General features: G+C 36.2%; 1 protein-coding gene across 2 annotated transcripts in view; it reads left to right on the plus strand.

Moving 5' to 3' along the window:
* atg7 (ATG7 autophagy related 7 homolog (S. cerevisiae)) overlaps positions 1-12,563 on the plus strand; it is a 66,529-nt gene that overhangs the window by 29,697 nt on the left and 24,269 nt on the right. For both annotated transcript variants that reach the window (XM_015348179.2, XM_006631106.3), the window contains exons 18-19: positions 3,563-3,643; positions 6,951-7,073. In XM_015348179.2, coding sequence (XP_015203665.1) covers positions 3,563-3,643; positions 6,951-7,073 — 204 coding nt within the window. The remainder of the gene's footprint in view (positions 1-3,562; positions 3,644-6,950; positions 7,074-12,563) is intronic.

Genomic DNA, 12,563 nt, shown 5'->3' on the forward strand with positions numbered 1-12,563 from the left:
ATTTTGTTTGTATGCTGTTCAGTAAAGATCAATTAAGGATCATTCAAGATTGTTACTTATAAATACTTATGTATTTCATTTTTGTATATATGTTTATGTTTTAAAGGCAAGTAGTTTTAATCGGAATCGGCTAAATAGCATTTTGGTGATAGATAACATCCAGAAAGGTCATTTGTTGCTTGTAGCTCGATACAGACATTATTATTTATACAAAAATGAATTAACCGTGATTTAAATTATCAGGGGTCTGTCCAATTAAAGCTAAATTCCATACTGAACTATTAATAAATTATGCTATTGAAGTTTATTTTAAAAAATTATAGGCATGTTTCTTTAACAGATACTTCAGAGCTTGAATTGTAAGAATTCTCTCTACACTTAATTTGTTCCTTTAATTCACATGGAAGAACCATCTAGTGTTTTCCCAGGGTTATGCTATAGTCTGTTTGTCAAACACGGGTGGGGCCTGATGGTGACTTCTCTAATTCCCTTTCTGTTATGAGACCACACTGCCTCCTTGTGGTCTAAAATCTGACAACCCACTGCTTTTCCTAAGCAAGAAATTAACATTTGACATGAGATGCCAGACTGAAGCAAGATTGTCTGAATTTAAGAAACTATTGCGCTGGTCTTGGTTTGCATATTACTTAATAAACAGATTCAATTGGTCATGTTACCGGTCTGCAATGTATGCAGATATGGCAAGGAAAAGAAATGCAATAAAAATAATCATCCAGAAAGAAATGAGGAAGTGATTTTCTTCGGCACCTGTCATGTGATATTAAAGGGGTAAATATGCAATTAATGAAAGGTTTAAGAACAGTGCTTTTTGTCCTCTCCCGTGGCTGACAGCTGGGATGCAGCGACAAGATTTAATTAGCTATGATTTTTGGTATCAGGGGTGTATTTCTGTCAAATTGAGTTACAAAATTCTCATTGTTTCTCCTTAGTGGGCTAGTTAGTGCCAGCACTGTGATCATATCCCTGTGCTGCATCTTGCAGTGGCCACTGGCTTTATTAAAGCTGTCACAGTCAATCAGTGTCATCTTGTGTAAGCGCGTTCCATGGCATGGGATAGATATTTTTTGTTCTTGTCGAAGGACCTTTTTTTAGTGTAACGGGTGAAGCACCAAGGGCAAATAAACATTGATATGCACAGAAATTCAACCAAACAAATTTGTTTTGTTTTTTTTTGCTTTCTTTTGGACCGCTGTAGGGCTTTGTAAAGTCACTGATTGTAAGGGACACACAAATAAACAATGTTTCTTTTTATCTTTGGCAATAATAAAAGTGTAATGCAGCAGGGTCGTCAATATCCAATAAAACTTTTCCAGGCACTCTTAGGATTTGCTTCACTAGCCTGGGTACTTTTCTTTAGAACACTTGAAGAAGGGACTTTATTTCACTGCAGAGTCACACCGAATTTAAATAAACGTGGAGAGGAAAGCACTCACATTAATGGTCTGCTCTCTGTATTCTTGTCTTTACAGGTTACCAGTTATTTATTCACTTCAGTAATAAATATGGGAATTACCTGATTAATACGGGTGGTGCAGAATGTTTCAGTTCTTGGTTTTTTCTGCATATGTAAATTTATTTTTGTTATCTGTATAGAAAGGCAACTGATGATTAATTTTGTTCTGGAAGTGGTTGTTCTATTACTACTGCAATACCAAGTCATGCTCTTGAACTGATTAATCGAGGGGCAACAAACATCTCCTCTCAATATATTTTTTTTAATTATTTGTAGCCATTGCAATCATATGCGTCTAATTCAGAGGGGAAATGTGTCATAATATCTAATAATAGAAAACAAAAACTTCTGCCTGTATTCATAAAAAATAAATCGTGTTTAAGGTGTGAATGTCTTCTCATTAACCATCTGATGAATGACTGATGAAAGCTGTTGTTTCCTTATTTAACTTCGTATCATAGAGTAGTTTTTCCCTGTTTCAGCTTAGTAATCCACAAATCCACACTGTCTCATTTAGGCAATGAATTTCTTTTTTTTCACAGCAAATTATCTTTCATCATTTATTTCCCTCCTTAATTTACATAATCTGTAGAGCATTAGGAACTTAGTTAGGGAAGGCTTTTATGAACATTGTCTTAGGTCTAGAGTACCTTGAAGTAGTAGTGATATTTCAGAGAGAGAAATGCTATTAAGAAAAGATTAATGATAGGCATTTTTACATTCAACTCACCAAAATATTTTCTCATTTCTGAGCAAATATGTAGGACTTTTCTGACAAAAAGCAATTAATAAACCTCTTGATACCACTAGAAAAGTTTACTTTTCTTTAAACTCTAATGCAACAAAACTAAATGATATTGACATTGAAATTGTTAAAACGCTAACCCTAATCTGAAGCACAAATCTTCATATATAAATACGCATTGTGCTCTGAAAAAGACTGAAGTGCAACATAACTACTTAGTTTTAATTTGCAAGTGAAACTCTGGTAAAAAAAAATAATCAAAAAGTAATAATTTGCAAAAACCATCAGGGAGTATTTAGATTAAATTAATAGCACTACACGTAGAGCAGCTTTTGCTGTCTATTTCATTAGCTTTCATGGCTGTTGCTGTTTCTGGAGAAATTAATTGACTTGCCTAGTTATTAAAATTGGAGTTCAATAAAAGCCTCTGGTAATGCAGGATTTTACGTACGGCCTCTCTTAGTTCTGTTTCTTCAATTCAGTCTGGGGAAGCAGCTACATTAAAAAAGCTTTTTGATTAGTGTACCATAATGGATGTAAGCTTAGTATCTGCTTCTTACATTAATTTTTTTTTTCCATAAGGGCCTCCGCCATTGTTTGTATTTCAATTGGCGAACACAGTCAATATAGGAATGTCCACACTGACAGTCCAAAAGACCTGGACCTTTTCAATGTTGAACAGACAAGACTATGAGGGGACCCAATTCAAGTATTCAGGATTTTTCTAAGGCATCGACAAAGTCAGCCCGGTTAAAAGTGAAATCTAAAACAAAGAAAAGAAATAGAAACATGTGGAGATGTTTTTAAAACCAAGAGCTGAAGGCACTTCATTACCCAAAAGGACTGTGGGAGTCGGGAACAAACTACCCAGCCAAATTATTGAAGCCAGTTATGTGGCTTCAGCCTTCAGGAAACAGCTGAATGAGATCCTTTGATCAATTCGCTATTAACTTCCAAACAGTCTAGAATGAATAACCACCTATTGTGTGAAACTAATTGTTTATGAGCAAAGGTATTTTACAGATTCAGAAAACAGGTCCCCACAGTGCTCTTACACTTACATATTGAAGCAGCTACAACACATGCTTTCTTAGTCATTTGTGATGTTTTAAGCGCTAAACTCAGCTTTCGGTTATTGATTTATTGTATTTCGTCTTGTTTGGAAGAAGCATGTTGGCATACACGCTTGAATGTAGCAATTAACTGATTTTAATGCATTACCTTCAGCAGTGTGGTTCAGGACACCAGGGGGCGCTAAAGTCTTTCATATTATTTCTCTTGACACTTCATAGTGAAGCATATGTTTCATAAACATGTCTTTCTGTTTGTTTTCTCCTTTATAGATTCGAGGATTTCTATCAAGATTTGACAATGTCCTTCCTGCTAGCTTGGCGTTTGATAAATGCACCGCCTGTTCACCAGTAGTAAGTTTAGCACCTTCATTGTTTAAAAAAAGCATCTACAGTACTTCTTGCATGGTGAAGTAGGACAGTAGGATTACTATGTGATGTGTTCTTAGATTGTTTTTTTTTGGCTGATATTAACATTTGTAATGTTAACAAAAGAATCCTTTGCATGGCTCTCAGGTAACATGACCTAAACAAAATAGATTATTAGCGGCTTTTAATGGCACTTAGAATTATTACATATTATGTTTTATTTGTCAAGCTTCAGTTCACTGGAGCCGAAGCAGAGCTGTAATTCAATATTATATGAGTACTTATTTTTTTCTTGCCCTTTGAGGAGCCCCACACAACGGTTGTGTCACAAATACAAATCATTAGGGAACTTCTAGTGGGGGAAATTGTGCATTTTGCGTAATGGGTCCATATGGTTTTAATCATGACACAGTTGGTTCTTGATGTCATTGTCACATGCAAGTAATTAACCTGCATATTGAAGCGTTTTCTCCCCTGGGGTAAAAGGGTGCTGAAAGGCTCACATCTCATAAATCATCTTTGCAGCTCAATGTCTTCTGCATGTGTCAGCATGCAGGTCTGTGCAGTGCAGCACTGTTATTTTCAGCCCTGGTACACAGGCCACCACATGTGTGTGTGTAGCTCAGTGTTTCATTCAAATTTGGCTTCATTACATTAATATCTGTAAAAAATATTCTCCCCAAAAATCTTTAAATTGATGTTCTTGGAATGATATAAAAAGCAATGCAATACGACGAAAGAGATGACTGAACACTGTCATGCTTTCTTTCATACTGGGGCTTTAAGGTTTTTAATGGTAGTGTAAAGGCAATTGAATAGTAATAAAATGAGTAATGTTTAGCTATAAATAATTCTTCTGTAGGAGGCAAAATATTGATTTGTAAAAACCCTGCTTTTACTGGAGTCGCAGAGGAAAACTGGAGAATGGAAAGTTGAGGATCTTGAAATAAAGTAATGTATAATTTTAAAGAGCAGTTTGGGCTTTGAGAAGAAAAGTTGTAGCACACCACTAATTTCGCAGAGGTTATAGTGGTGAGCTGTAGAAGCTGAGAAGTGAAAAGAAAAGAGCACAATGTTTTGGCTGAGGAGCCTTCTTTGAACTCACCTCTAGAGGGCTCCACAACTAAAATGTTGTTTTTGATACAGACTTCCACTTGTTCCCAGAGTGGTTTTGTATATTGTATACAGTTTCTAAAGCAAATATCAATGAATAAGATGTTTAATCAGATTATTTCTGACAAAACAGTATTTTTCCTGTGCACAGAAAACCATGCAAACTGGCACTTTGCTTTGTATTGAGCTTTTTATATGTATTTGTATTAAGCTTTTTGGTATACTTCTGTAGTAAAGACAAAAATAATTTTTGGTTTCAGAAAAAAAAACTTTTCATTATTGCATTATGTATGTTCCTATCAGAACGTTCTTGATATAATTCTGTTATAAACTAATTCTATAGGCAGGCTGTTGAAAAGTAATATTATGTTTGATGATGAATATGACTCAACGGTATATTTGTTTACATATGTAATCTCAGAAGACCAAAAGAACCAAAACTGGTCATTTTATAAAGCACGGTTTTATTCATTATTTACCAGTCAGTGCAGTTTGTAAACTGTAAATTGCTGTTCGGTTCGATTTGCCATTGCCTAAATGGTAATGCAAACTACATTGCAGTTCCTTGCTTATGGTCTTTAATTGACATAGTCCCCTTATAGTCTTTTTCTTTCAAATAATTTATTTTTACATTGACTTCAAAACAATTTTTAATAGGGAGTAGCCCACGTGTCACATTGTTCCAAATGCAGCTAACCGTCAATTGAAGTGGAGATATTCGGTGAGAGCAATAGATTACATATAGTGATTTGAGGAATATGGCCAAGCTGATATCTCTGAAAGCTATAGAGAGATGACAATTTTAATTGTGATAATACAGAGACTTATTATTTTACTGCCTAATGGCTTACAATATGATAAAATGATCAAATATTGTGTATGATTTAACTGGATTCTACTAAAAATAAAAGAAGATAAAACAATTGGAATATTGGAATATAAATGCAGCCGAAGGCATTTGGTAAATCTCTTAATACAGCAATTCTGAAATTGAATGTTTTCCCCTTCAATTTCATATTTCTTGTCTAAACAAACTTGTACATGCTAACTCTTTCATCTGACAGTAGATTTATGGGTTTTTAGATTACATTAAAGCTTTGGTTTAATTCAGTGTGATCTGTGGGGACAGCTGTTTGTAAAAAGTCAAATGCTGTGTTAAAACATCACTTTGTTCCTAAATCCTAGTTTGAAAACACATTTAAAAAAAAAAACTTGTACAATGTTCATTTAATGTGTAGTGCTGTTTACACAGGTAGGATTTGTCTTATCTGTGGTTTCTATAATAGTGTATTTTAGGTTCTTAAGCAGTATTTTTAATAGTAAAAATCAATAATCACCAGATGCAGTAGCTTCAAAGAAAGGACAGAAGAGCCGTGGCATTTTTATCTTAGCAGACAAAAAAGCTATCCAGTTGCTCCAAACAATTATAGAAGAAGAGTAGTTGTGAGGGCGTACCACATTTAACTAAAAGACGCTAATGTAAAACAGATGTATGTCCCCTGTGTCACATGGTTGCTAGGCTTTGTGAGCTCCATCAGTCAAAGCTAGGGATCATGGGATACACTTCTGGAAAACATAATGAAATCTTGTAAATGTTCCATTGCTTCTATTTCCATGTTGCTAAGCGATGACTGGTTTATCTCTAGAATAACTGTACTGACCTGTAAACACTATGAGGTTAATATGCTGTGAAAAATAAATTAGATAATTTGTCAGAATAAGCAAAAACAACACACTGAAATAAAATGCGCTGCAACCACGTTTGGCTCCTTTAATGCTGACATCACATCAGCATATAGAGAAGTAAAGAAACACTAGCAGAACAAGAAAAAATGACAGTAATCTCCTCACGTTTCGTCTGAAATTCAGGACACTATTCCATAGTGTGGCTGTGATGATGGGGACTAAGTTATTTCACATTAACCAGCTGTCAGTGGAAACTGGACCATTTTTTGTGTGGAGAAATTGAGTTTTCTGCTTGTCCTCTTATCTGTGAATTATCTTCATGCTACAAGCAGAGGTTTATTCAGTCATGCTGTCAATCCAGGTCCTATAACACACTATGTATATCCCTATATCCAATAAATGTCTCTGTTAAATAGCCTCTTCATTCTGGCTAACGCCGTACTTTTTACAATCATACAGAAAATGTGCATATGAAATTGTTGTTTTTTTGCAGGTGCTTGATCATTATGAGCGGGATGGATTCCAGTTCTTGTCTGAAGTCTTTAACTCTTCACACTCCTTCCTGGAGGACCTCACTGGGCTGACATTGCTGCACAAGGAGACGCAGGCAGCTGAGGTAGGAAGTGATCAAGGGGGATTTAGCCTCTTCAGTGGGATGTGAATTTTAACTTTATGGCTCTAGCAGGGTAATACTAGGTCATCCAGTGACATTTCTACACAGTATAGTAGAAAATAAAACTTGTCGGGTTCATTTATTCAGCCTAGCAGTCACTTGTCCACTATCAAGACAGCATGTCTTACCAGAAGCCCAACTACATTTGAATTCACACTTCTTTAAGGAAACAGTGTTTTTCAAGGCTAATGCTGATTAATAAATGTCAGAAGTCTGTACCATAATGCTTTGGAGCAGGTCATTTTGATATTTCTGCCTAACTTGGGATGGATTTAATTGTTTTCCTGAACCACTGAAATTATTTAGATCTCCAACCAGATGTAACATGTGGACGTCAGAGTTTGAATCTAAAATGCTGCTGCATTCATCACTTTTATATCAGTTCTCATCCTTATCCAGTAAGAATGCAATAGGTATACTGTGCCAGGAGCCAGGACCTGAAAAATGACAACCTAACGACACTCTGCAAGATCATAAAACACTTTCTTAATTACAGGTCTTTTTTCTAATGCGGTGCTGAGGGTTGTATCATTTTAATGAATAATGCAGTCCTATTCTGTGCAGTAAAACCTTGAGATTTAGAAGGCCTTTCATTAGACCAATTTGAATATTCTTACATATTCACTGATCTATTGAAAAATGTTGTTTCATATTAAAAATGAATTAAATTAAAGTATTAGGTAACCCAGGCGTACCCAATCCAGGATGACTTAGGCAGCTCTGTTAGAGATTCAGAGCTGTTCAGCCTTCTATGAATGTACAAGGAATACTCCAGTGAGAGACAGACTCTGCAATATGAGCCAAATTATGAAAATATGTTTGGAGTTTCTGTTCTGTTAAGGTTTGCGCAAAGAAAAGTAATACGGTAATAAAGCAGAAATCCAAGGAAGGTTCTCGCATATTTTCTGAAAACGTTTTCAGAATAACAAATCTAAACTTTTTTTTTTAATTCTTGGCTTCTGCAACTCCCATCTGGCTTTCATTTGGCTCCTTTGGAACATTTTATGTTTTCTGACAACAGTTGGAGGTTGGTATACAGCTTCATCAAGATTCTCAAATGACAAATATGGCTACAGAGACCATTAGAAACTGTGGGAAAATCCCACGTCAGCACTTTGCTTGCAGTAGCAATAGTTTAAAATTCTAGGAATTGAAAAGATGGAAGGAAGAATTTGGTAGATGCTAGGGGAAACCTGTTTTTACAGTACCTTAATGAAAACATTATTTTCTGACAACCTCCAAAATGCTTCTTTTGTGTTTTAATGAATGATTTATGTATTATTTTATTGTTATTTATTGTTGATCATTTTTAAGTCCTCTTTATTTCTGCACGGAGGACATTGTTTTACAAATGGTCTCCTTTATTTGTGTCATTTCCAAGAAATATAGTGAGCAGAACTCTGAGTCAGCGTGGTTTAAAATTGTTGCTCCACTATATCTTTCTAAACGACTCTTACTGTTTGCTAATTGATGATTTGCAGACATAGGTGAGAATTACACTGGCAACCCTTTATAGTAAGTGTTTTTATTGCTCATTGGTTACATTCATCCAAGTCTTTGAAACTATAAACTTAGAAACTGAAATGGTTTTGAAAATACAAGCGATCAGATCAGTTTAAAAGTTTGATGAGTCAAACTAATGAATTTTAGCTTGATTAAAAACCAGGGGTATTCCAAAACCAGGAAAACACTTTTGACTTACTGTAAAGTATTGTTACTTATGGCCAAGTTTCCTGACGTAGCATTACAGATGACTGTGAGGAAGTGATTAACTGCCCAAGCAGGTTTTCTGTGATCCCACTTTGTAAAACTGAAATTGTGGAAATTAAAGATATATGCTTAGGAAATGTAAACCAATGCCAAAATCTGAAATCGAAATCTGAAAGTATAATTCATGAGGCAGATAAGGCTAAACTTAATTTTTTAAACAAAATGAAACAAAACTTTGATATAGTTGTGAGGAAGAAATATTGCTTTTAAACAATTTGGTACATACACACACAGACATACAAACACATGAATATAAATGGGATAATTTTTAAGTTTGGGCATCTTTTCTTTTGCATCACTGACCTCAGTGTCATATGATAATGCTGTTGTGCCAAGTACAGCCTAATTTTTGGGATGAGCTATTATTTTGGAATAACACAAGGAAATAAGCAACATTTTCATACTGTTCCAATTAGTTTGTGACTGTGGCATGGAAGAGAGGAACACAGAAAGCAGGTTATTCACAAATACCAACCACATAGCTCATGAGCCATCAGTATGCTATGTTTGCTGATTCGCTGGTTTGATTGAGCGTTCCTGCAGAATGTGGACTGGTCACAGGATTCTCATAGAAAACCATATTTTATCCCACTCAAAAAGGAAGTCTGCTTCTAACCTACACAGTACTTCCTTGTTTGTAGGCTGTGTGATCTTTTGGTCAGGATAAACACTGCAGGGTGACTCACCGAAATTCAGGGTTCAACTTTTTTTGTGTGTGATTGCACTGAATGTGTTTTTCTATAGTACTTGTTTACACTTCGGTTATGAGTTCTATCTCTTCTCATTTCATTTTTAAGACTGATGCCAACTAGATTCATTCGTCTTTTCGCCCGTTGGATCTGCCGTTTTCTGCTTGTTTAAGCTGGGTATTTCTTTTTCACACCTATGTCACACCTCGATCGCTCTCCTTCCCTCAAAACATCACCCGTGTCAGAGGTCCAGGGAGAAGTGGAGTTATCTCTTTCATCGGTTTGTAGTGCTACGAGCGAGCAGAAAACCAGGAATCTCTGACACTCGACACAAAGAGGCCCTGTCTGTGTCAGAACCATCCTGGATTCATATCCGCCCACCACCAGCCCACCCTCTCCTGCCTTCGTCACACAAGGCACCACTTGTGTATTCTTAGAATACATAATCATGTCTATTTTTCTTCTATCAGGCCTTCCTGTGTTCACTAACTTTTTCAGTCATTCAGATGGATGTGCACTATTGCCATAAATAGGTTCATGCTGAATAACTCTGGAAATAGTATGAGATACAATGTCAGTTTTCAGCATGCGAGAAGGTATAATGAGCATGGCTTGTCACTCTGTCTATATATTAGAAAAAATAAAGCTTAAGGATGTTGAATATTGATTAGGTGTTTTTGACATCATGGCGATTGTTTGCGCATTGATAACTGACACCCTCAAGTGACTTTGTTGAATAAGCACTAACTTACCCCGTGACTGAGAGAATCGACTGGGAGTCAATATGTCCCGTGTAACATGAGAAGAGTGCTTTTATGTCATTCACATGTTAGAGCAACACCAGGGCTGGGCTTGCTATCAATGGAGCAAAGTCCGCTTTAGTGAAAAATCAAGGTTTTGTCTACACCATTCTGATGGATGTCAGCAGGTTTGTTGCAGACTAGTAGAACAACAGACCAATCGGTAAGAAGGACCAGGTGTGAGGATCTAGGCAGGAGTGTAGTCTTGTTGCTACAGAGCATCACTTTAATGATTGATCAGTGTAGACCCATGCTTTATGGTTGCCATTAGATGTTTGATTCTTCACAACTTATTTGCTTTTTTGTGGTCTCATTCTACATGACAGTTATAGGTGCACAACTATACTAATACTAATGTGTCATTTAACAAAGGCTTTGCTGTGAGACGATAATATGATAATTATGCTGTGGATGCGCACTTTGACTCCCATTGCAAATTTGAGAAATGACCAGGGGTGTACTTGTCTGGCCTTTCTGAGATGAAATTGAAAGATTCCCACAAGACAGCCTTTGCAGTGTAGTTCAAAGCATAGATTATGATGATGATATACAGCTTGTACTTCTTTCAAACAGTGGTCATATATGCTACTAGCCTGTAACTGCTGATCAACTGTGTTGATGACAAATTTCAACATAATGAATGTACATTATGAATGTACCGGTGTCATGTGTGTTCAACACAATGTTGAAACACACCGGCTGCAAAAAGGTTGTCATTTTCCTGATAAGAACATTTTGAATTTATTGACGGACTTTGTTATTGTGCTTAGGATAAAGCAATACTCAGTTCTGTTTTTGATACATTTAGAATGGCCATTTATTTTGTTATAATGACCTGTTTTGCAACAGCCAGTTGAGTGTTTTTCATTTCTTGGCTTGCAGCTCTGAGCCCACCGACTGTGGGGAACATGGGTAAGTCTGTTGTGCCCATCTCATTGAGGGTATCCCTGGCACAGGGAGTGACATGGCCTTCTGTGCCACTCAGGAGGCCAAGACTTCTTAGTAATTATATATCTGTAGGAAATGTACCACAATATAATCACAGATGTAGATTGAGCAGGTCTGAAGTTTTTAGGGCATACTGTACATATTTTGAGCTCTAATTTGCCACTATTACAAAGACTAAGCATTAATAGAATTCTGTTTAGAGAAATTCAGTAGAAGGTTAATTTGGTCTGTACATACTAAGATGAAGTAATGCAGGAACAATCCTTGCCCACAGACATATTATTAAAACGTTTTCCTCCTTATGTTTACACAGTTCCATGCTCCTCTTGCTCATCTCCTAAGCCAATGTTTAGGGAGCCAAACAGCAGGATAAAGTTGGGCTATAAATATACTTCAAATGTTAATAACACCTCCATCACACAACTACACTAAAAACATCCAGCTGAGATTCTGGACAACCAGCAGTTCCTTCTCATTAGGGAGCAGATGAAGACCAAGGGAGAGAAAAAATTGTCTCAATTTTTCTCCAACCATGTTCCACTCCAATTTCTGCTGCTCGTAAAACCGAGTTTGTATCTGAGGCAGAGCTATCAGTTCAGTACATCAGGTTTTACGTGTGCCAACTCAGAGTGAGATAATCCATCAAGCTCACTACAAGAATCAACCCAAACAAAGTCTTTAAATAAGGGTTTTTGTGATTCATAAGCTCCAGAGGAGGAAAATTGCACAACATGCTCTCAAATGATATGTTGATAAAGCTGCTTTTGTAATCTGGGCTAGGGAATTTATAACGCATGTTTGGTATCTAATGAACAGTTGCAGGCTAAACGGGCCCCTGTAGATTATTGTGTTGTGTAAAAAACACTAGTCGGTTGCTACTAGCTCAAATTATAACCAGATGTTTTTGAGTTAAATAAAAAAGCATGCACTTTTTCTTCTAGGCCAGGGTGCAATATGCATCCTTCATATATTTGGCCTTGTGCATCTTACATGATAAAATGACGCAGTAAGTGGTTAAAAATATAAACGTAATAAAAATGATCTAGTAAATTGTGGAACATTCCCAACTGATTTTGAAACGTAAATCTTTTTTTCCCAGCATTCCAAACTTTTTGCTGTAGAGAAAGTGTAATTCCATCATTATGAGCAAATCATTGTCTTTTTGTCAAACTATTGTGATTTTGAGAGTAATGAGCAATATGGTGATTTAAAGGCACTAATTTAAG

Source organism: Lepisosteus oculatus, chromosome 4 (assembly GCF_040954835.1).
Source record: "Lepisosteus oculatus isolate fLepOcu1 chromosome 4, fLepOcu1.hap2, whole genome shotgun sequence".
NCBI lineage: Eukaryota > Metazoa > Chordata > Actinopteri > Semionotiformes > Lepisosteidae > Lepisosteus > Lepisosteus oculatus.